Here is a 27,543-nt window from a genome sequence, read left to right as displayed (position 1 = left end):
TATAGGGGCACAGTATTATTATAGTGTTATTATAGGGGCACAGTATTATTATAGTGTTATTATAGGGGCACAGTATTATTATAGTGTTATTATAGGGGCACAGTATTATTATAGTGTTATTATAGGGGCACAGTATTATTATAGTGTTATTATAGGGGCACAGTATTATTATAGTGTTATTATAGGGGCACAGTATTATTATAGTGTTATTATAGGGGCACAGTATTATTATAGTGTTATTATAGGGGCACAGTATTATTATAGTGTTATTATAGGGGCACAGTATTATTATAGTGTTATTATAGGGGCACAGTATTATTATAGTGTTATTATAGGGGCACAGTATTATTATAGTGTTATTATAGGGGCACAGTATTATTATAGTGTTATTATAGGGGCACAGTATTATTATAGTGTTATTATAGGGGCACAGTATTATTATAGTGTTATTATAGGGGCACAGTATTATTATAGTGTTATTATAGGGGCACAGTATTATTATAGTGTTATTATAGGGGCACAGTATTATTATAGTGTTATTATAGGGGCACAGTATTATTATAGTGTTATTATAGGGGCACAGTATTATTATAGTATTATTATAGGGGCACAGTATTATTATAGTGTTATTATAGGGGCACAGTATTATTATAGTGTTATTATAGGGGCACAGTATCATTATAGTGTTATTATAGGGGCACAGTATTATTATAGTGTTATTATAGGGGCACAGTATTATTATAGTATTATTATAGGGGCACAGTATTATTATAGTGTTATTATAGGGGCACAGTATTATTATAGTGTTATTATAGGGGCACAGTATTATTATAGTGTTATTATAGGGGCACAGTATTATTATAGTGTTATTATAGGGGCACAGTATTATTATAGTGTTATTATAGGGGCACAGTATTATTATAGTGTTATTATAGGGGCACAGTATTATTATAGTGTTATTATAGGGGCACAGTATTATTATAGTGTTATTATAGGGGCACAGTATTATTATAGTATTATTATAGGGGCACAGTATTATTATAGTATTATTATAGGGGCACAGTATTATTATAGTGTTATTATAGGGGCACAGTATTATTATAGTGTTATTATAGGGGCACAGTATTATTATAGTGTTATTATAGGGGCACAGTATCATTATAGTATTATTATAGGGGCACAGTATTATTATAGTGTTATTATAGGGGCACAGTATTATTATAGTGTTATTATAGGGGCACAGTATTATTATAGTGTTATTATAGGAGCACAGTATTATTATAGTGTTATTATAGGGGCACAGTATTATTATAGTATTATTATAGGGGCACAGTATTATTATAGTGTTATTATAGGGGCACAGTATTATTATAGTGTTATTATAGGGGCACAGTATTATTATAGTGTTATTATAGGGGCACAGTATTATTATAGTGTTATTATAGGGGCACAGTATTATTATAGTGTTATTATAGGGGCACAGTATTATTATAGTGTTATTATAGGGGCACAGTATTATTATAGTGTTATTATAGGGGCACAGTATTATTATAGTGTTATTATAGGGGCACAGTATTATTATAGTGTTATTATAGGGGCACAGTATTATTATAGTGTTATTATAGGGGCACAGTATTATTATAGTGTTATTATAGGGGCACAGTATTATTATAGTGTTATTATAGGGGCACAGTATTATTATAGTGTTATTATAGGGGCACAGTATTATTATAGTGTTATTATAGGGGCACAGTATTATTATAGTGTTATTATAGGGGCACAGTATTATTATAGTGTTATTATAGGAGCACAGTATTATTATAGTGTTATTATAGGGGCACAGTATTATTATAGTGTTATTATAGGGGCACAGTATTATTATAGTGTTATTATAGGGGCACAGTATTATTATAGTGTTATTATAGGGGCACAGTATTATTATAGTGTTATTATAGGGGCACAGTATTATTATAGTGTTATTATAGGGGCACAGTATTATTATAGTATTATTATAGGGGCACAGTATTATTATAGTGTTATTATAGGGGCACAGTATTATTATAGTGTTATTATAGGGGCACAGTATTATTATAGTGTTATTATAGGGGCACAGTATTATTATAGTGTTATTATAGGGGCACAGTATTATTATAGTGTTATTATAGGGGCACAGTATTATTATAGTGTTATTATAGGGGCACAGTATTATTATAGTGTTATTATAGGGGCACAGTATTATTATAGTGTTATTATAGGGGCACAGTATTATTATAGTGTTATTATAGGGGCACAGTATTATTATAGTGTTATTATAGGAGCACAGTATTATTATAGTGTTATTATAGAGGCACAGTATTATTATAGTGTTATTATAGGGGCACAGTATTATTATAGTGTTATTATAGGGGCACAGTATTATTATAGTGTTATTATAGGGGCACAGTATTATTATAGTGTTATTATAGGGGCACAGTATTATTATAGTGTTATTATAGGGGCACAGTATTATTATAGTGTTATTATAGGGGCACAGTATTATTATAGTGTTATTATAGGGGCACAGTATTATTATAGTGTTATTATAGGGGCACAGTATTATTATAGTGTTATTATAGGGGCACAGTATTATTATAGTATTATTATAGGGGCACAGTATTATTATAGTGTTATTATAGGGGCACAGTATTATTATAGTGTTATTATAGGGGCACAGTATTATTATAGTGTTATTATAGGGGCACAGTATTATTATAGTGTTATTATAGGGGCACAGTATTATTATAGTGTTATTATAGGGGCACAGTATTATTATAGTGTTATTATAGGGGCACAGTATCATTATAGTGTTATTATAGGGGGCACAGTATTATTATAGTGTTATTATAGGGGACACAGTATTATTATAGTGTTATTATAGGGGCACAGTATTATTATAGTGTTATTATAGGGGCACAGTATTATTATAGTATTATTATAGGGGCACAGTATTATTATAGTGTTATTATAGGGGCACAGTATTATTATAGTGTTATTATAGGGGCACAGTATTATTATAGTGTTATTATAGGGGCACAGTATTATTATAGTGTTATTATAGGGGCACAGTATTATTATAGTGTTATTATAGGAGCACAGTATTATTATAGTGTTATTATAGGGGCACAGTATTATTATAGTGTTATTATAGGGGCACAGTATTATTATAGTGTTATTATAGGGGCACAGTATTATTATAGTGTTATTATAGGGGCACAGTATTATTATAGTGTTATTATAGGGGCACAGTATTATTATAGTGTTATTATAGGGGCACAGTATTATTATAGTGTTATTATAGGAGCACAGTATTATTATAGTGTTATTATAGGGGCACAGTATTATTATAGTGTTATTATAGGAGCACAGTATTATTATAGTATTATTATAGGGGCACAGTATTATTATAGTGTTATTATAGGGGCACAGTATTATTATAGTGTTATTATAGGGGCACAGTATTATTATAGTGTTATTATAGGAGCACAGTATTATTATAGTGTTATTATAGGGGCACAGTATTATTATAGTGTTATTATAGGGGCACAGTATTATTATAGTGTTATTATAGGGGCACAGTATTATTATAGTGTTATTATAGGGGCACAGTATTATTATAGTGTTATTATAGGGGCACAGTATTATTATAGTGTTATTATAGGGGCACAGTATTATTATAGTGTTATTATAGGGGCACAGTATTATTATAGTGTTATTATAGGGGCACAGTATTATTATAGTGTTATTATAGGGGCACAGTATTATTATAGTGTTATTATAGGGGCACAGTATTATTATAGTGTTATTATAGGGGCACAGTATTATTATAGTGTTATTATAGGGGCACAGTATTATTATAGTGTTATTATAGGGAGCACAGTATTATTATAGTGTTATTATAGGGGCACAGTATTATTATAGTGTTATTATAGGGGCACAGTATTATTATAGTGTTATTATAGGGGCACAGTATTATTATAGTGTTATTATAGGGGCACAGTATTATTATAGTGTTATTATAGGGGCACAGTATTATTATAGTGTTATTATAGGGGCACAGTATTATTATAGTGTTATTATAGGGGCACAGTATTATTATAGTGTTATTATAGGGGCACAGTATTATTATAGTGTTATTATAGGGGCACAGTATTATTATAGTGTTATTATAGGGGCACAGTATTATTATAGTGTTATTATAGGGGCACAGTATTATTATAGTGTTATTATAGGGGCACAGTATTATTATAGTGTTATTATAGGGGCACAGTATTATTATAGTGTTATTATAGGGGCACAGTATTATTATAGTGTTATTATAGGGGCACAGTATTATTATAGTATTATTATAGGGGCACAGTATTATTATAGTGTTATTATAGGGGCACAGTATTATTATAGTGTTATTATAGGGGCACAGTATTATTATAGTGTTATTATAGGGGCACAGTATTATTATAGTATTATTATAGGGGCACAGTATTATTATAGTATTATTATAGGGGCACAGTATTATTATAGTGTTATTATAGGGGCACAGTATTATTATAGTGTTATTATAGGGGCACAGTATTATTATAGTGTTATTATAGGGGCACAGTATTATTATAGTGTTATTATAGGGGCACAGTATTATTATAGTGTTATTATAGGGGCACAGTATTATTATAGTGTTATTATAGGGGCACAGTATTATTATAGTGTTATTATAGGGGCACAGTATTATTATAGTGTTATTATAGGGGCACAGTATTATTATAGTGTTATTATAGGGGCACAGTATTATTATAGTGTTATTATAGGGGCACAGTATTATTATAGTGTTATTATAGGGGCACAGTATTATTATAGTGTTATTATAGGGGCACAGTATTATTATAGTGTTATTATAGGGGCACAGTATCATTATAGTGTTATTATAGGGGGCACAGTATTATTATAGTGTTATTATAGGGGCACAGTATTATTATAGTGTTATTATAGGGGCACAGTATTATTATAGTGTTATTATAGGGGCACAGTATTATTATAGTGTTATTATAGGGGCACAGTATTATTATAGTGTTATTATAGGGGCACAGTATTATTATAGTGTTATTATAGGGGCACAGTATTATTATAGTGTTATTATAGGGGCACAGTATTATTATAGTGTTATTATAGGGGCACAGTATTATTATAGTGTTATTATAGGGGCACAGTATTATTATAGTGTTATTATAGGGGCACAGTATTATTATAGTGTTATTATAGGGGCACAGTATTATTATAGTGTTATTATAGGGGCACAGTATTATTATAGTGTTATTATAGGGGCACAGTATTATTATAGTGTTATTATAGGGGCACAGTATTATTATAGTGTTATTATAGGGGCACAGTATTATTATAGTGTTATTATAGGGGCACAGTATTATTATAGTGTTATTATAGGGGCACAGTATTATTATAGTGTTATTATAGGGGCACAGTATTATTATAGTGTTATTATAGGGGCACAGTATCATTATAGTGTTATTATAGGGGCACAGTATTATTATAGTGTTATTATAGGGGCACAGTATTATTATAGTGTTATTATAGGGGCACAGTATCATTATAGTGTTATTATAGGGGCACAGTATTATTATAGTGTTATTATAGGGGCACAGTATTATTATAGTGTTATTATAGGGGCACAGTATCATTATAGTGTTATTATAGGGGCACAGTATTATTATAGTGTTATTATAGGGGCACAGTATTATTATAGTGTTATTATAGGGGCACAGTATTATTATAGTATTATTATAGGGGCACAGTATTATTATAGTGTTATTATAGAGGCACAGTATCATTATAGTGTTATTATAGGGGCACAGTATTATTATAGTGTTATTATAGGGGCACAGTATTATTATAGTGTTATTATAGGGGCACAGTATTATTATAGTGTTATTATAGGGGCACAGTATTATTATAGTGTTATTATAGGGGCACAGTATTATTATAGTGTTATTATAGGGGCACAGTATTATTATAGTGTTATTATAGGGGCACAGTATCATTATAGTGTTATTATAGGGGCACAGTATTATTATAGTGTTATTATAGGGGCACAGTATTATTATAGTGTTATTATAGGGGCACAGTATTATTATAGTGTTATTATAGGGGCACAGTATTATTATAGTGTTATTATAGGGGCACAGTATTATTATAGTGTTATTATAGGGGCACAGTATTATTATAGTGTTATTATAGGGGCACAGTATTATTATAGTGTTATTATAGGGGCACAGTATTATTATAGTGTTATTATAGGGGCACAGTATTATTATAGTATTATTATAGGGGCACAGTATTATTATAGTGTTATTATAGGGGCACAGTATTATTATAGTGTTATTATAGGGGCACAGTATTATTATAGTGTTATTATAGGGGCACAGTATTATTATAGTGTTATTATAGGGGCACAGTATTATTATAGTGTTATTATAGGGGCACAGTATTATTATAGTGTTATTATAGGAGGCACAGTATTATTATAGTGTTATTATAGGGGCACAGTATTATTATAGTGTTATTATAGGGGCACAGTATTATTATAGTATTATTATAGGGGCACAGTATTATTATAGTGTTATTATAGGGGCACAGTATTATTATAGTGTTATTATAGGGGCACAGTATTATTATAGTGTTATTATAGGGGCACAGTATTATTATAGTGTTATTATAGGGGCACAGTATTATTATAGTGTTATTATAGGGGCACAGTATTATTATAGTGTTATTATAGGGGCACAGTATTATTATAGTATTATTATAGGGGCACAGTATTATTATAGTATTATTATAGGGGCACAGTATTATTATAGTGTTATTATAGGGGCACAGTATTATTATAGTGTTATTATAGGGGCACAGTATTATTATAGTGTTATTATAGGGGCACAGTATTATTATAGTGTTATTATAGGGGCACAGTATTATTATAGTGTTATTATAGGGGCACAGTATTATTATAGTGTTATTATAGGGGCACAGTATTATTATAGTGTTATTATAGGGGCACAGTATTATTATAGTGTTATTATAGGGGCACAGTATTATTATAGTGTTATTATAGGGGCACAGTATTATTATAGTGTTATTATAGGAGCACAGTATTATTATAGTATTATTATAGGGGCACAGTATTATTATAGTGTTATTATAGGGGCACAGTATTATTATAGTGTTATTATAGGAGCACAGTATTATTATAGTATTATTATAGGGGCACAGTATTATTATAGTATTATTATAGGGGCACAGTATTATTATAGTGTTATTATAGGGGCACAGTATTATTATAGTGTTATTATAGGGGCACAGTATTATTATAGTGTTATTATAGGGGCACAGTATTATTATAGTGTTATTATAGGGGCACAGTATTATTATAGTGTTATTATAGGGGCACAGTATCATTATAGTGTTATTATAGGGGCACAGTATTATTATAGTGTTATTATAGGGGCACAGTATTATTATAGTGTTATTATAGGGGCACAGTATCATTATAGTGTTATTATAGGGGCACAGTATTATTATAGTGTTATTATAGGGGCACAGTATCATTATAGTATTATTATAGGGGCACAGTATCATTATAGTGTTATTATAGGGGCACAGTATTATTATAGTGTTATTATAGGGGCACAGTATTATTATAGTGTTATTATAGGGGCACAGTATTATTATAGTATTATTATAGGGGCACAGTATCATTATAGTGTTATTATAGGGGCACAGTATCATTATAGTGTTATTATAGGGGCACAGTATTATTATAGTGTTATTATAGAGGCACAGTATCATTATAGTGTTATTATAGGGGCACAGTATTATTATAGTGTTATTATAGGGGCACAGTATCATTATAGTGTTATTATAGGGGCACAGTATTATTATAGTGTTATTATAGAGGCACAGTATTATTATAGTGTTATTATAGGGGCACAGTATTATTATAGTGTTATTATAGGAGCACAGTATTATTATAGTATTATTATAGGGGCACAGTATTATTATAGTATTATTATAGGGGCACAGTATTATTATAGTGTTATTATAGGGGCACAGTATTATTATAGTGTTATTATAGGGGCACAGTATTATTATAGTGTTATTATAGGGGCACAGTATTATTATAGTGTTATTATAGGGGCACAGTATTATTATAGTGTTATTATAGAGGCACAGTATTATTATAGTGTTATTATAGGGGCACAGTATTATTATAGTGTTATTATAGGGGCACAGTATTATTATAGTATTATTATAGGGGCACAGTATTATTATAGTATTATTATAGGGGCACAGTATTATTATAGTGTTATTATAGGGGCACAGTATTATTATAGTGTTATTATAGGGGCACAGTATTATTATAGTATTATTATAGGGGCACAGTATTATTATAGTGTTATTATAGGGGCACAGTATTATTATAGTATTATTATAGGAGCACAGTATTATTATAGTATTATTATAGGGGCACAGTATTATTATAGTGTTATTATAGGGGCACAGTATTATTATAGTGTTATTATAGGGGCACAGTATTATTATAGTGTTATTATAGGGGCACAGTATTATTATAGTGTTATTATAGGGGCACAGTATTATTATAGTATTATTATAGGGGCACAGTATTATTATAGTGTTATTATAGGGGCACAGTATTATTATAGTGTTATTATAGGAGCACAGTATTATTATAGTATTATTATAGGGGCACAGTATTATTATAGTATTATTATAGGGGCACAGTATTATTATAGTATTATTATAGGGGCACAGTATTATTATAGTGTTATTATAGGGGCACAGTATTATTATAGTGTTATTATAGAGGCACAGTATTATTATAGTGTTATTATAGGGGCACAGTATTATTATAGTGTTATTATAGGGGCACAGTATTATTATAGTGTTATTATAGGAGCACAGTATATTATAGTATTATTATAGGGGCACAGTATTATTATAGTATTATTATAGGAGCACAGTATTATTATAGTGTTATTATAGGGGGCACAGTATTATTATAGTGTTATTATAGGGGCACAGTATTATTATAGTATTATTATAGGGGCACAGTATTATTATAGTGTTATTATAGGGGCACAGTATTATTATAGTATTATTATAGGGGCACAGTATTATTATAGTGTTATTATAGGGGCACAGTATTATTATAGTGTTATTATAGGAGCACAGTATTATTATAGTGTTATTATAGGGGCACAGTATTATTATAGTGTTATTATAGGGGCACAGTATCATTATAGTGTTATTATAGGGGCACAGTATTATTATAGTGTTATTATAGGAGCACAGTATTATTATAGTGTTATTATAGGGGCACAGTATCATTATAGTGTTATTATAGGGGCACAGTATTATTATAGTGTTATTATAGGGGCACAGTATTATTATAGTGTTTATTATAGGAGCACAGTATTATTATAGTGTTATTATAGGGGCACAGTATTATTATAGTGTTATTATAGGGGCACAGTATTATTATAGTGTTATTATAGGGGCACAGTATTATTATAGTATTATTATAGGGGCACAGTATTATTATAGTGTTATTATAGGGGCACAGTATTATTATAGTGTTATTATAGGAGCACAGTATTATTATAGTGTTATTATAGGAGCACAGTATTATTATAGTGTTATTATAGGGGCACAGTATTATTATAGTGTTATTATAGGGGCACAGTATTATTATAGTATTATTATAGGGGCACAGTATTATTATAGTGTTATTATAGGGGCACAGTATTATTATAGTGTTATTATAGGGGCACAGTATTATTATAGTGTTATTATAGGGGCACAGTATTATTATAGTATTATTATAGGGGCACAGTATTATTATAGTGTTATTATAGGGGCACAGTATTATTATAGTGTTATTATAGGGGCACAGTATTATTATAGTGTTATTATAGGGGCACAGTATTATTATAGTGTTATTATAGGGGCACAGTATTATTATAGTGTTATTATAGGAGCACAGTATTATTATAGTGTTATTATAGGGGCACAGTATTATTATAGTATTATTATAGGGGCACAGTATCATTATAGTGTTATTATAGGGGCACAGTATTATTATAGTGTTATTATAGGGGCACAGTATTATTATAGTGTTATTATAGGAGCACAGTATCATTATAGTGTTATTATAGGGGCACAGTATCATTATAGTGTTATTATAGGGGCACAGTATTATTATAGTGTTATTATAGGGGCACAGTATTATTATAGTGTTATTATAGGGGCACAGTATTATTATAGTGTTATTATAGGGGCACAGTATTATTATAGTGTTATTATAGGGGCACAGTATTATTATAGTGTTATTATAGGGGCACAGTATCATTATAGTATTATTATAGGGGCACAGTATTATTATAGTGTTATTATAGAGGCACAGTATCATTATAGTGTTATTATAGGGGCACAGTATTATTATAGTGTTATTATAGGGGCACAGTATTATTATAGTGTTATTATAGAGGCACAGTATCATTATAGTGTTGTTATAGGGGCACAGTATTTATTATAGTGTTATTATAGGGGCACAGTATCATTATAGTATTATTATAGGGGCACAGTATTATTATAGTGTTATTATAGAGGCACAGTATCATTATAGTGTTATTATAGGGGCACAGTATTATTATAGTGTTATTATAGGGGCACAGTATTATTATAGTATTATTATAGGGGCACAGTATTATTATAGTGTTATTATAGGGGCACAGTATTATTATAGTGTTATTATAGGGGCACAGTATTATTATAGTGTTATTATAGGGGCACAGTATTATTATAGTGTTATTATAGGGGCACAGTATTATTATAGTGTTATTATAGGGGCACAGTATTATTATAGTGTTATTATAGGGGCACAGTATTATTATAGTGTTATTTATAGGGGCACAGTATTATTATAGTGTTATTATAGAGGCACAGTATTATTATAGTGTTATTATAGGAGCACAGTATTATTATAGTGTTATTATAGGGGCACAGTATTATTATAGTGTTATTATAGGGGCACAGTATTATTATAGTGTTATTATAGGGGCACAGTATCATTATAGTATTATTATAGGGGCACAGTATTATTATAGTGTTATTATAGAGGCACAGTATCATTATAGTGTTATTATAGGGGCACAGTATTATTATAGTGTTATTATAGGGGCACAGTATTATTATAGTGTTATTATAGTGTTATTATAGGAGCACAGTATTATTATAGTGTTATTATAGGGGCACAGTATTATTATAGTATTATTATAGTGTTATTATAGGAGCACAGTATTATTATAGTGTTATTATAGGGGCACAGTATTATTATAGTGTTATTATAGGGGCACAGTATTATTATAGTGTTATTATAGGGGCACAGTATCATTATAGTATTATTATAGGGGCACAGTATTATTATAGTGTTATTATAGAGGCACAGTATCATTATAGTGTTATTATAGGGGCACAGTATTATTATAGTGTTATTATAGGGGCACAGTATTATTATAGTATTATTATAGTGTTATTATAGGAGCACAGTATTATTATAGTGTTATTATAGGGGCACAGTATTATTATAGTATTATTATAGGGGCACAGTATTATTATAGTGTTATTATAGGGGCACAGTATTATTATAGTGTTATTATAGAGGCACAGTATCATTATAGTGTTATTATAGGGGCACAGTATTATTATAGTGTTATTATAGGGGCACAGTATTATTATAGTGTTATTATAGGGGCACAGTATTATTATAGTATTATTATAGAGGCACAGTATCATTATAGTGCTATTATAGGGGCACAGTATTATTATAGTGTTATTATAGGGGCACAGTATTATTATAGTGTTATTATAGGGGCACAGTATTATTATAGAATTATTATAGGGGCACAGTATTATTATAGTGTTATTATAGGGGCACAGTATTATTATAGTGTTATTATAGGGGCACAGTATTATTATAGTGTTATTATAGGGGCACAGTATCATTATAGTGTTATTATAGGGGGCACAGTATTATTATAGTGTTATTATAGGGGGCACAGTATTATTATAGTGTTATTATAGGGGCACAGTATTATTATAGTGTTATTATAGGGGCACAGTATTATTATAGTGTTATTATAGGAGCACAGTATTATTATAGTGTTATTATAGGGGCACAGTATTATTATAGTATCATTATAGTGTTATTATAGGGGCACAGTATTATTATAGTGTTATTATAGGGGCACAGTATTATTATAGTGTTATTATAGGAGCACAGTATTATTATAGTGTTATTATAGGGGCACAGTATTATTATAGTATCATTATAGTGTTATTATAGGGGCACAGTATTATTATAGTGTTATTATAGGGGCACAGTATTATTATAGTATTATTATAGGGGCACAGTATTATTATAGTGTTATTATAGGGGCACAGTATCATTATAGTGTTATTATAGGGGCACAGTATTATTATAGTATCATTATAGTGTTATTATAGGGGCACAGTATTATTATAGTGTTATTATAGGGGCACAGTATTATTATAGTATTATTATAGGGGCACAGTATCATTATAGTGTTATTATAGGGGCACAGTATTATTATAGTATTATTATAGGGGCACAGTATTATTATAGTGTTATTATAGGGGCACAGTATCATTATAGTGTTATTATAGGGGCACAGTATTATTATAGTATCATTATAGTGTTATTATAGAGGCACAGTATTATTATAGTGTTATTATAGGGGCACAGTATTATTATAGTATTATTATAGGGGGCACAGTATTATTATAGTGTTATTATAGAGGCACAGTATTATTATAGTGTTATTATAGGGGCACAGTATTATTATAGTGTTATTATAGGGGCACAGTATTATTATAGTGTTATTATAGGGGCACAGTATTATTATAGTGTTATTATAGGGGCACAGTATTATTATAGTGTTATTATAGGGGGCACAGTATTATTATAGTGTTATTATAGGGGCACAGTATTATTATAGTATTATTATAGGGGCACAGTATTATTATAGTGTTATTATAGGGGCACAGTATTATTATAGTGTTATTATAGAGGCACAGTATTATTATAGTGTTATTATAGGGGCACAGTATTATTATAGTGTTATTATAGGGGCACAGTATCATTATAGTGTTATTATAGGGGCACAGTATTATTATAGTGTTATTATAGGGGCACAGTATTATTATAGTGTTATTATAGGGGCACAGTATTATTATAGTGTTATTATAGGGGCACAGTATCATTATAGTGTTATTATAGGGGCACAGTATTATTATAGTATTATTATAGGGGCACAGTATTATTATAGTATTATTATAGGGGCACAGTATTATTATAGTGTTATTATAGGGGCACAGTATTATTATAGTGTTATTATAGGGGCACAGTATCATTATAGTGTTATTATAGGGGCACAGTATTATTATAGTGTTATTATAGGGGCACAGTATTATTATAGTGTTATTATAGGGGCACAGTATTATTATAGTGTTATTATAGGGGCACAGTATTATTATAGTGTTATTATAGAGGCACAGTATTATTATAGTGTTATTATAGGGGCACAGTATTATTATAGTGTTATTATAGGGGCACAGTATTATTATAGTGTTATTATAGGGGCACAGTATTATTATAGTGTTATTATAGGGGCACAGTATTATTATAGTGTTATTATAGGGGCACAGTATTATTATAGTGTTATTATAGGGGCACAGTATCATTATAGTGCTATTATAGGGGCACAGTATTATAGTATTATTATAGGGGGCACAGTATTATTATAGTGTTATTATAGGGGCACAGTATCATTATAGTGCTATTATAGGGGCACAGTATTATTATAGTGCTATTATAGGGGCACAGTATTATAGTATTATTATAGGGGGCACAGTATTATTATAGTGTTATTATAGGGGCACAGTATCATTATAGTGCTATTATAGGGGCACAGTATTATAGTATTATTATAGGGGGCACAGTATTATTATAGTGTTATTATAGGGGCACAGTATCATTATAGTGCTATTATAGGGGCACAGTATTATAGTATTATTATAGGGGGCACAGTATTATTATAGTGTTATTATAGGGGGCACAGTATCATTATAGTGTTATTATGGAGACTTTATACACTTCTTACACTATTACATGATCTCCGCTGTTCCTCCTCTTCCTCCAGCACACAGCGAGTTAAGTGGTCTCATCTAGAGGGCGGGGCTGACCTCGGAAGTAGAACTTTGTGGGTCAGCAGTTACCGCCCGGAAGCCGGAAGTGCAGGCGGTTACCGGGGCAACTAGACGGTGACTGCGGGATGTGTGCCTGATATCGGGGAGGGGAGGAGGGTGACCCCTGAATCGTGAGTGGCGATTATATAACGACCAGCGCGCGGTTACAGCACAGAATAACCTTATAATGATGATATTCCGCGTGTTCCGCGTACATCGATCATCTGCGTCTTTTGCCACTAATTATAACGACAATTTGTAGATTCACATATTGATTTCTGTCAGATGTTACAGCAAATGTCGCAGCGTTCAGTGTATCAGCGATATCAGGAGATTGTGCGCGACATTTACATCGTGCGACCAGGACCTTACTGAGTGCGACATTATTTCCCCTTACAATGGAAGTAAATAATGCGGATGTTTCACTCTCCCATAGATCCCCCATAAGTGTCACCCATCCATTACCCCCACAACTGTCACCCAGCCCCCCCATAACAGTGTCACCCAGCCTCCCCCCCCCCCCCCTTAACAGTGTGAGTTATAATACATGATATAGCTGTTCTATATTATTACAGGTGCGGTATCGGGAGGATCGCTGGGAGGAGTCAGCGCTATGGGGGCGGAGCAGAGCTGTGACCCGGAGATCAGGCATGGAGACGTCAGCTCTTCTGGTTAGTGGGTGTCACCGCTCGTGAGTTGTACAGGTCACATGACCAACGAGCCCCCGGTCTGACGGGCACGGTGGCGACGCTTATCAGCTGCGGCAATGATGGGAGTGATTTCCCTGTGGATGATGGTTCCTCGATGATTTAAAGCTCCGCCGCGGACGATGATATTATTATTGGCTCGGGGGTAATGAGGCTTCATCTCGTTTCATAAGAATAAAGTCAGCTGTTATCTGGAAACCATCAACAAGCAGGCCAGCTGCTGCTGACAACTCTCAATCCTCCATTCATTGGACCCGGTCTCCTCAGATTATCGGATGTCCCGGATTATGGATTATATTCTATACACTGATACACAAGATCTGTAGACAGCTGCTTGTTGACGGTTTCCAGGCAGTGACAGCCGATCCTCACCGGTTTGAGTCTTTACATGGTCGTCAGCGCGACTTATTCTCCGTAGGGAGGAGCTCCGCGTGCGGCGTCCGCAGGGATTTATGTTTTGTGTTCTTCTCCCTGCAGCGAATCCCTCCCCCGCCAAACAGCGAGCCAAGATGGACGACATCGTGGTGGTGGCTTCTGGCACCCAGACCCCCCGCAACGTGACCAAAGACCCCGAGGTCATCAAGCTGCAGGAGATCCCCACGTTCCAGCCGCTCCTGAAAGGTCAGAGTCCCGGACCGCGCGTTCCTTAGAAGCCGCCATGTTGTCCGGTATTATGGGGGTGCGCGCTGGCGGGGCCCCTCCCCCGTTATAAGTTACTTCACATTTTTTCTGTAAACTTTGTGCAGGGAAATTCATTAATCTGCTGTAATCCCGATCCAGCCCAGCAGGAAATGTCCGATAATCCGGCGCCGCGTGTACGGAGCCTCCGGTGTGACGGATTATGGGATGTTTTATATGTTGGCGGATTGTCTGACGGCAGCCGATGCTTGCGAGTATTTGGGGTTATACGGCAGCTTTACTGGACTACACAGGGATGAGCGCGGACGCTGCGAACCCGAGACCAGGACCGCGTCCAATCAGTGCTACCGAATGTAATTGAGTAAAGTAGATCGCCCCATGAAGGGCCAATCGGGTGGCCAGAAATAATTGGCCCCTCCCTCTGACTCTATATACACAGGACGTCCTCTTCACGTGGGGGAGGGGCACGTGCTTCATCTTTGAGCCCCTCATACGACCGTCAGGATCAGTTTGAATCGATCATTTCTGATAAATCTGTAGAGCTGCCGGGATTTCAGTTGTCAGCAGTGAACAGGCAGCAGAGTTAGTGCAGAATCGTTGCGGCGTGTGGAGAGGACGGCTGTAAATTAGGAAGCTTTTAAAGGGACACGCCTCTGATTTTCAGCCGTTTTTAAAGCATTAAACGTTTTTTTGAAGCCGTTTTTCTATTGACAGAATGATAAACGGCTCAAGCAGCGACTGGCTCCTTTATTTTATGGGGCGTTTTTATATGCGCCGTTTTTTCAAACGACCGTATAAAAAAAAGTCCCGTCGGAACAGAACACCTTTTTTCCCATTGAAATCAATGGTCCGATATTTGGTGGCGTTCTGCTTCACGGCCCGAAAAACTGCTCCAAAAACGTCCCAGGAAGTGACATTCACTTCTTTTTTTAAAAAACGGTCCGTTTGAACAGAACTCTGTTTTTCCCATGGAGGCGTTCTGCTTCCGACATTTCTGTAGTTTTCGGCCGTTTACGGCCTGAAAAATGGCTGAAAATGGGCCGTGTGAACGTACCCTAATTCTACCGGCCGCACCTTTAATAGCCGCTCAGCCGGAGGCCTCTGGATTTCTCCATCATTAGAAATTTCTGTGCCGTAACCGAGCGGAAGATCTTATTGTAATATCTGCCTGTGAGCAGGAGGGGGCAGCAGAGCTCTAACAGCCACTAAGTCCTCATGCACACCACCGTGTTCAGTCCCTGATCTACCGACCGCATGTCCCGGACCGAACAGTCACTGCCTCCCCCATGTTTTCAGTACGGGACCGTATTCCTGCTACATAACTGATGCTAGGAGCCCGGCAACGTGAACCGTCAGTATATCACGGACTGAGCACTCGTGTGCATGAGGTCTTACATCTGAAGTCACCAGTATATAATAGTACTGGAGTGATATAAGAGGAGCGGCTGATATCAGTCACATATGATGTAATGTCTCTGGAGGATATAATAGTGCTGGAGTGTTATAAGAGGAGCGGCTGAGATCAGTCACACATATGATGTAATGTCTGTGGGGGATATAATAGTACTGGAGTGATATAAGAGGAGCGGCTGATATCAGTCACACATATGATGTAATGTCTCTGGAGGGTATAATAGTGCTGGAGTGATATAAGAGGAGCGGCTGATATCAGTCACATATGATGTAATGTCTCTGGAGGATATAATAGTACTGGAGTGATATAAGAGGAGTGGCTGATATCAGTCACACATATAATGTAATGTCTCTGGAGGATATAATAGTACTGGAGTGTTATAAGAGGAGCGGCTGATATCAGACACATATGATGTAATGTCTCTGGAGGATATAATAGTACTGGAGTGATATAAGAGGAGCGGCTGATATCAGTCACATATGATGTAATGTCTGGAGGATATAATAGTGCTGGAGTGATATAAGAGGAGCGGCTGATATCAGTCACATATGATGTAATGTCTCTGGAGGATATAAGAGGAGCGGCTGATATCAGTCACACATATGATGTAATGTCTCTGGAGGATATAATAGTGCTGGAGTGATATAAGAGGAGCGGCTGATATCAGTCACACATATGATGTAATGTCTCTGGAGGATATAATAGTACTGGAGTGTTATAAGAGGAGCGGCTGATATCAGTCACATATATGATGTAATGTCTCTGGAGGATATAATAGTGCTGGAGTGATATAAGAGGAGCGGCTGATATCAGTCACATATATGATGTAATGTCTCTGGAGGATATAATAGTACTGGAGTGATATAAGAGGAGCGGCTGATATCAGTCACACATATGATGTAATGTCTCTGGAGGATATAATAGCACTGGAGTGATATAAGAGGAGCGGCTGATATCAGTCACATATGATGTAATGTCTCTGGAGGATATAATAGTACTGGAGTGATATAAGAGGAGCGGCTGATATCAGTCACATATGATGTAATGTCTCTGGAGGATATAATAGTGCTGGAGTGTTATAAGAGGAGCGGCTGATATCAGTCACATATGATGTAATGTCTCTGGGGGATATAATAGTCTTGGAGTGATATAAGAGGAGCGGCTGATATCAGTCACATATGATGTAATGTCTCTGGAGGATATAATAGTACTGGAGTGTTATAAGAGGAGCGGCTGATATCAGTCACATATGATGTAATGTCTCTGGAGGATATAATAGTACTGGAGTGATATAAGAGGAGCGGCTGATATCAGTCACACATATGATGTAATGTCTCTGGAGGATATAATAGTACTGGAGTGTTATAAGAGGAGCGGCTGATATCAGTCACATATGATGTAATGTCTCTGGAGGATATAATAGTGCTGGAGGATATAAGAGGAGCGGCTGATATCAGTCACATATGATGTAATGTCTCTGGAGGATATAATAGTACTGGAGTGATATAAGAGGAGTGGCTGATATCAGTCACATATGATGTAATGTCTCTGGGGGATATAATAGTGCTGGAGTGATATAAGAGGAGCGGCTGATATCAGTCACATATATGATGTAATGTCTCTGGAGGATATAATAGTACTGGAGTGATATAAGAGGAGCGGCTGATATCAGTCACACATGATGTAATGTCTCTGGAGGATATAATAGTACTGGAGTGTTATAAGAGGAGCGGCTGATATCAGTCACACATATGATGTAATGTCTCTGGAGGATATAATAGTGCTGGAGTGTTATAAGAGGAGCGGCTGATATCAGTCACACATATGATGTAATGTCTCTGGAGGATATAATAGTACTGGAGTGATATAAGAGGAGCGGCTGATATCAGTCACATATATGATGTAATGTCTCTGGAGGATATAATAGTGCTGGAGTGATATAAGAGGAGCGGCTGATATCAGTCACACATGATGTAATGTCTCTGGAGGATATAATAGTGCTGGAGTGATATAAGAGGAGCGGCTGATATCAGTCACACATATGATGTAATGTCTCTGGAGGATATAATAGTACTGGAGTATTATAAGAGGAGCGGCTGATATCAGTCACATATATGATGTAATGTCTCTGGAGGATATAATAGTGCTGGAGTGATATAAGAGGAGCGGCTGATATCAGTCACACATATGATGTAATGTCTGGAGGATATAATAGTGCTGGGGTGATATAAGAGGAGCGGCTGATATCAGTCACACATATGATGTAATGTCTCTGGAGGATATAATAGTACTGGAGTGATATAAGAGGAGCGGCTGATATCAGTCACATATATGATGTAATGTCTCTGGAGGATATAATAGTACTGGAGTGATATAAGAGGAGCGGCTGATATCAGTCACACATATGATGTAATGTCTCTGTAGGATATAATAGTACTGGAGTGATATAAGAGGAGCGGCTGATATCAGTCACATATGATGTAATGTCTCTGGAGGATATAATAGTACTGGAGTGATATAAGAGGAGCGGCTGATATCAGTCACATATGATGTAATGTCTCTGGAGGATATAATAGTACTGGAGTGATATAAGAGGAGCGGCTGATATCAGTCACATATGATGTAATGTCTCTGGAGGATATAATAGTGCTGGAGTGATATAAGAGGAGCGGCTGATATCAGTCATATATATGATGTAATGTCTCTGGAGGATATAATAGTGCTGGAGTGATATAAGAGGAGCGGCTGATATCAGTCACATATGATGTAATGTCTCTGGAGGATATAATAGTACTGGAGTGATATAAGAGGAGCGGCTGATATCAGTCACATATGATGTAATGTCTCTGGAGGATATAATAGTGCTGGAGTGTTATAAGAGGAGCGGCTGATATCAGTCACACATATGATGTAATGTCTGGAGGATATAATAGTACTGGAGTGTTATAAGAGGAGCGGCTGATATCAGTCACATATGATGTAATGTCTCTGGAGGATATAATAGTACTGGAGTGATATAAGAGGAGCGGCTGATATCAGTCACATATGATGTAATGTCTCTGGAGGATATAATAGTACTGGAGTGATATAAGAGGAGCGGCTGATATCAGTCACATATGATGTAATGTCTCTGGAGGATATAATAGTACTGGAGTGTTATAAGAGGAGCGGCTGATATCAGTCACACATAAGATGTAATGTCTCTGGAGGATATAATAGTACTGGAGTGATATAAGAGGAGCGGCTGATATCAGTCACATATGATGTAATGTCTCTGGAGGATATAATAGTACTGGAGTGATATAAGAGGAGCGGCTGATATCAGTCACACATATGATGTAATGTCTCTGGAGGATATAATAGTACTGGAGTGATATAAGAGGAGCGGCTGATATCAGTCACATATGATGTAATGTCTCTGGAGGATATAATAGTGCTGGAGTGTTATAAGAGGAGCGGCTGATATCAGTCACACATATGATGTAATATCTCTGGAGGATATAATAGTGCTGGAGTGATATAAGAGGAGCGGCTGATATCAGTCACATATATGATGTAATGTCTCTGGAGGATATAATAGTACTGGAGTGATATAAGAGGAGCGGCTGATATCAGTCACATATGATGTAATGTCTCTGGAGGATATAATAGTGCTGGAGTGTTATAAGAGGTGCGGCTGATATCAGTCATATATGATGTAATGTCTCTGGAGGATATAATAGTACTGGAGTGATATAAGAGGAGCGGCTGATATCAGTCACATATATGATGTAATGTCTCTGGAGGATATAATAGTACTGGAGTGATATAAGAGGAGCGGCTGATATCAGTCACATATGATGTAATGTCTCTGGAGGATATAATAGTGCTGGAGTGATATAAGAGGAGCGGCTGATATCAGTCACATATGATGTAATGTCTCTGGAGGATATAATAGTGCTGGAGTGTTATAAGAGGTGCGGCTGATATCAGTCACACATATGATGTAATGTCTCTGGAGGATATAATAGTGCTGGAGTGATATAAGAGGAGTGGCTGATATCAGTCACACATATGATGTAATGTCTCTGGAGGATATAATAGTACTGGAGTGATATAAGAGGAGCGGCTGATATCAGTCACATATATGATGTAATGTCTCTGGAGGATATAATAGTACTGGAGTGATATAAGAGGAGCGGCTGATATCAGTCACATATGATGTAATGTCTCTGGAGGATATAATAGTGCTGGAGTGTTATAAGAGGTGCGGCTGATATCAGTCACACATATGATGTAATGTCTCTGGAGGATATAATAGTACTGGAGTGATATAAGAGGAGCGGCTGATATCAGTCACACATATGATGTAATGTCTCTGGAGGATATAATAGTACTGGAGTGTTATAAGAGGAGCGGCTGATATCAGTCACACATGATGTAATGTCTCTGGAGGATATAATAGTACTGGAGTGATATAAGAGGAGCGGCTGATATCAGTCACATATGATGTAATGTCTCTGGAGGATATAATAGTGCTGGAGTGTTATAAGAGGAGCGGCTGATATCAGTCACATATGATGTAATGTCTCTGGAGGATATAATAGTACTGGAGTGATATAAGAGGAGAGGCTGATATCAGTCACACATATGATGTAATGTCTGGAGGATATAATAGTGCTGGAGTGATATAAGAGGAGCGGCTGATATCAGTCACATATGATGTAATGTCTCTGGAGGATATAATAGTACTGGAGTGATATAAGAGGAGCGGCTGATATCAGTCACACATATGATGTAATGTCTCTGGAGGATATAATAGTGCTTGAGTGATATAAGAGGAGCGGCTGATATCAGTCACATATGATGTAATGTCTCTGGAGGATATAATAGTACTGGAGTGTAATAAGAGGAGCGGCTGATATCAGTCACATATGATGTAATGTCTCTGGAGGATATAATAGTACTGGAGTGATATAAGAGGAGCGGCTGATATCAGTCACACATATGATGTAATGTCTCTGGAGGATATAATAGTACTGGAGTGTAATAAGATGGGCATTCTGCAGTTGTAGTTCTTCCGTCCTCTCTTCTGGGGTCCTCTCTGTGTTCAGGGTTTCGGGGGTTGTTCTCACATTTGTTCTTCTCCCCTCCCCCCAGGTCTCCTGAGTGGTCAGACCTCCCCCACTAATGTCAGATTGGAGCGGTTGGACTCCCCGCAGGTGCTTCAGCTTTGTGTGCGGTACCAGGACCACCTTCACCAGTGCGCGGAGGCCGTGGCATTTGACCAGAACGCCCTGGTGAAGCGCGTCAGGGAGGTAGGTTGTCTGCAGCCGCCGGGCGCCGCTCACATGTAGGACTTGACACCGCCTTCTCTTCTCCCCGGTAGATGGACGCCTCGGTGGACGCGTTGTACAGCCACATGCAGGAGCGGCAGAAACGCTTCGCCAAGTACGCAGAGCAGATCCAGAAGGTGAATGAGATGTCGGCCATCTTAAGGCGCATTCAGATGGGCATCGACCAGACGGGGCCCCTGATGGAGAAGCTGAACGCCATGCTGCCGGAGAATGAAAGGCTGGAGCCGTTCTGTATGAGTCCGGACAGGGAACATAAGCACTGAGGTGCAGCGCCCCCCGCAGGAACATTGGGTGACCAGCAGGCAAGAGGATCGCCCTCCCCCACACTTTACCTCTGTCAGTCCTGCTTTCCGCTTATTGCTATAAATATGTGATGCCGGGTATAACTACACCCATCATCTCCGGTCAGCTGCAGAGCATCGCATCCTATCAACTGCAGACTGAGCTGTAAACAGGGAAAAGCGAATACAATATTTATTATATCAACAGTGTGATCTTCTCCGGTCATCTCAGCGTCCAGTGCACCAAGGGTGGCGGCGTGGCACTTTCCAACCACCAGGGGAGGTGGCGGCGGCGGCGTTGCGCTCTCCTACCACCTGGGGGGGTGGCGGCGTTGCGCTCTCCTACCACCAGGGGGGCAGTGTTATAATAGTGCTGGTTTCTTTTGTCAGGAAGGTAGCTGATTGGACGTTACTCAGTAGGGGGCAGCAGTGAGCGCAGTTTTATGCACCTCCGGTGGTAAATGGAATGAGATCTGTGCTCACCTGGAGGCAGAATAGACGGGACGTTGTGAAGATGTAAATCTCATGTTGTCGGGATGATATATACACACGCACTGGTCCTCGTCTATGAATTAGAGGAACATCAAAAAGTTCATTTATTCCAGTAATTCAATTCATAAAGTGTCTCTCGTATATTCTATAGATTCATCACACACCGAGGGATCTCGTATATTCTATAGATTCATCACACACAGAGGGATCTCGTATATTCTATAGATTCATCACACACAGAGGGATCTCGTATATTCTATAGATTCATCACACACAGATGGATCTCGTATATTCTATAGATTCATCACACACAGAGGGATCTCATATATTCTATAGATTCATCACACACAGAGGGATCTCGTATATTCTATAGGTTCATCACACACAGAGGGATCTCATATATTCTATAGATTCATCACACAGAGGGATCTCGTATATTCTATAGATTCATCACACACGGAGGGATCTCGTATATTCTATAGATTCATCACACACAGAGGGATCTCGTATATTCTATAGATTCATCACACACAGATGGATCTCGTATATTCTATAGATTCATCACACACAGAGGGATCTCATATATTCTATAGATTCATCACACACAGAGGGATCTCGTATATTCTATAGGTTCATCACACACAGAGGGATCTCATATATTCTATAGATTCATCACACAGAGGGATCTCGTATATTCTATAGATTCATCACACACGGAGGGGTCTCGTATATTCTATAGATTCATCACACCGAGGGATCTCATATATTCTATAGATTCATCACACACCGAGGGATCTCGTATATTCTATAGATTCATCACACACAGAGGGATCTCATATATTCTATAGATTCATCACACACAGAGGGATCTCATATATTCTATAGATTCATCACACACCGAGGGATCTCGTATATCCTATAGGTTCATCACACACGGAGGGATCTCGTATATTCTATAGGTTCATCACACACGGAGGGATCTCGTATATTCTATAGATTCATCACACACGGAGGGATCTCGTATATTCTATAGATTCATCACACACGGAGGGATCTCGTATATTCTATAGATTCATCACACACAGGGATCTCATATTCTATAGATTCATCACACACAAAGGGATCTCGTATATTCTATAGATTCATCACACACAGAGGGATCTCATATATTCTATAGATTCATCACACACAGAGGGATCTCATATATTCTATAGATTCATCACACAGAGGGATCTCATATAGAATATATGAGATCCCTCCGTGTGTGATGAATCTATAGAATATACGAGATCCCTCCGTGTGTGATGAATCTATAGAATATATGAGATCCCTCCGTGTGTGATGAATCTATAGAATATATGAGATCCCTCCGTGTGTGATGAATCTATAGAATATATGAGATCCCTCCGTGTGTGATGAATCTATAGAATATACGAGATCCCTCTGTGTGTGGTGAATCTATAGAATATACGAGATCCCTCCGTGTGTGGTGAATCTATAGAATATACGAGATCCCTCTGTGTGTGGTGAATCTATAGAATATATGAGATCCCTCTGTGTGTGATGAATCTATAGAATATACGAGATCCCTCCGTGTGTGATGAATCTATAGAATATACGAGATCCCTCCGTGTGTGATGAATCTATAGAATATACGAGATCCCTCCGTGTGTGATGAACCTATAGAATATATGAGATCCCTCCGTGTGTGATGAATCTATAGAATATACCAGATCCCTCCGTGTGTGATGAATCTATAGAATATACGAGATCCCTCCGTGTGTGATGAATCTATAGAATATACGAGATCCCTCTGTGTGATGAATCTATAGAATATACGAGATCCCTCAGTGTGTGATGAATCTATAGAATATACGAGATCCCTCCGTGTGTGATGAATCTATAGAATATACGAGATCCCTCCGTGTGTGATGAATCTATAGAATATACGAGATCCCTCCGTGTGTGATGAATCTATAGAATATACGAGATCCCTCCGTGTGTGATGAATCTATAGAATATATGAGATCCCTCCGTGTGTGATGAATCTATAGAATATACGAGATCCCTCCGTGTGTGATGAATCTATAGAATATACGAGATCCCTCCGTGTGTGATGAATCTATAGAATATACGAGATCCCTCCGTGTGTGATGAATCTATAGAATATACGAGATCCCTCCGTGTGTGATGAATCTATAGAATATACGAGATCCCTCCGTGTGTGATGAATCTATAGAATATATGAGATCCCTCCGTGTGTGATGAATCTATAGAATATACGAGATCCCTCCGTGTGTGGTGAATCTATAGAATATACGAGATCCCTCCGTGTGTGGTGAATCTATAAAATATACGAGATCCCTCCGTGTGTGATGAATCTATAAAATATACGAGATCCCTCCGTGTGTGGTGAATCTATAGAATATACGAGATCCCTCCGTGTGTGATGAATCTATAGAATATACGAGATCCCTCCGTGTGTGATGAATCTATAGAATATACGAGATCCCTCCGTGTGTGATGAATCTATAGAATATACGAGATCCCTCCGTGTGTGATGAATCTATAGAATATACGAGATCCCTCCGTGTGTGATGAATCTATAGAATATACGAGATCCCTCCGTGTGTGATGAATCTATAGAATATACGAGATCCCTCCGTGTGTGATGAATCTATAGAATATACGAGATCCCTCCGTGTGTGATGAATCTATAGAATATACGAGATCCCTCCGTGTGTGATGAATCTATAGAATATACGAGATCCCTCCGTGTGTGATGAATCTATAGAATATACGAGATCCCTCCGTGTGTGATGAATCTATAGAATATACGAGATCCCTCCGTGTGTGATGAATCTATAGAATATACGAGATCCCTCCGTGTGTGATGAATCTATAGAATATACGAGATCCCTCCGTGTGTGATGAATCTATAGAATATACGAGATCCCTCCGTGTGTGATGAATCTATAGAATATACGAGATCCCTCCGTGTGTGATGAATCTATAGAATATACGAGATCCCTCCGTGTGTGATGAATCTATAGAATATACGAGATCCCTCCGTGTGTGATGAATCTATAGAATATACGAGATCCCTCCGTGTGTGATGAATCTATAGAATATACGAGATCCCTCCGTGTGTGATGAATCTATAGAATATACGAGATCCCTCCGTGTGTGATGAATCTATAGAATATACGAGATCCCTCCGTGTGTGATGAATCTATAGAATATATGAGATCTCTCCGTGTGTGATGAATCTATAGAATATAGGAGATCCCTCTGTGGTGTGTGATGAATCTATAGAATATACGAGATCCCTCCGTGTGTGATGAATCTATAGAATATACGAGATCCCTCCGTGTGTGATGAATCTATAGAATATACGAGATCCCTCTGTGTGTGATGAATCTATAGAATATATGAGAGACACTTTATGAATTACTGAAATAAATGAACTTTTTGATGATCTAATTCAAAGACGAGGACCAGTGCGTGTGTATATATATATATATATATATATATATATTGTATCTCTCTCTATATATCGGTGCTGGAGTTCCTTCTACTTTCCATGCCATTGTTACCGGGGGAGGGGGCACATAATTCCATGAATCTGTACGACGTTGACCTGGAGTAACCTCTGAGGACCGGCCACAACAGCGCGGAGATCCGATAATCCTCCGGTCCTGACCTCGCCGCGCGCTGACACTTGTAGTTCCACAATAGTTTGGATTTTCCAGGTTTGTGTCTATATTGAGAAGTTATGCAAATTTAGAATATACTTCGTTTCAATTTTCACCAGTTTTAAGATCTCTGATTGTGGTCAATGAATGTGGTCATTCTTGTTTACAGCCAGAGGATAAAAACCTCATCCTGATCACAGCTGAGGGTTTGTTACAGTTGTATCAGTCTAGACCAGTCTGCATGAGGTAAACACATCAGCGCCAATATAGCTTTACACTGTTGGGGCCCATGCACACGACCGTAATCACGGCTCGCGATACATCCGCATTTACAGGTCGTGTTCTCGTTATAAAGTACGGGAGCGCGGTCCCTAAAATTTAAAAAATGGGACGTGTCTTATGTTCTGCGGAGCCTTTCTACGGCACAGGAAAGCGACTACGGACAAAATCCACGGTCGTGTGCATGGAGCCTTACCTTAGTTTATCTGTAATTACGGATAATCCGCAGATCCAGCATGTCTATTGTTCGCCGACGTCTTTCCGTATATTTACAGCGGCGTCCGGGCCGCAGAAATGATCCGAAAAATATAGAACATG

General features: G+C 36.4%; 1 protein-coding gene across 3 annotated transcripts; it reads left to right on the top strand.

Moving 5' to 3' along the window:
• Positions 1-14,408: 14,408 nt before the first annotated feature.
• Positions 14,409-22,966, top strand: BORCS5 (BLOC-1 related complex subunit 5). 3 transcript variants are annotated; one of them, XM_075848413.1, is made up of 5 exons: positions 14,409-14,513; positions 14,958-15,053; positions 15,567-15,710; positions 22,282-22,439; positions 22,511-22,966. In XM_075848413.1, exons 2-5 carry the CDS (start codon positions 14,996-14,998, stop codon positions 22,739-22,741), a joined length of 591 nt encoding a protein of 196 aa, XP_075704528.1. In that variant the 5' UTR covers positions 14,409-14,513; positions 14,958-14,995; the 3' UTR covers positions 22,742-22,966. The 3 variants fall into 3 exon arrangements, with proteins under 3 accessions (XP_075704528.1, XP_075704529.1, XP_075704530.1); XM_075848414.1 differs by having other exon boundaries at positions 14,435-14,457; XM_075848415.1 differs by lacking the exons at positions 14,409-14,513; positions 14,958-15,053 and adding an exon at positions 15,069-15,234.
• Positions 22,967-27,543: the final 4,577 nt, after the last annotated feature.

Source organism: Rhinoderma darwinii, unplaced genomic scaffold (assembly GCF_050947455.1).
Source record: "Rhinoderma darwinii isolate aRhiDar2 unplaced genomic scaffold, aRhiDar2.hap1 Scaffold_3988, whole genome shotgun sequence".
In the NCBI taxonomy this organism is placed as follows: Eukaryota; Metazoa; Chordata; class Amphibia; order Anura; family Rhinodermatidae; genus Rhinoderma; species Rhinoderma darwinii.
Note: the sequence above shows the minus strand (reverse complement) of the source record. Positions and strands in the feature narration are given on the sequence as shown.

What these genes read in the sequence shown, in the direction of transcription:
- BORCS5 (XM_075848413.1), top strand. Translation starts at nt 14,996, where the DNA reads ATGGGGGCGGAGCAGAGCTGTGACCCGGAGATCAGGCATGGAGACGTC. An exon ending in TGGAGACGTCAGCTCTTCTG is followed by an intron (nt 15,054 to 15,566) that starts GTTAGTGGGTGT and finishes TTCTCCCTGCAG; the next exon opens with CGAATCCCTCCCCCGCCAAA. An exon ending in GTTCCAGCCGCTCCTGAAAG is followed by an intron (nt 15,711 to 22,281) that starts GTCAGAGTCCCG and finishes CCCTCCCCCCAG; the next exon opens with GTCTCCTGAGTGGTCAGACC.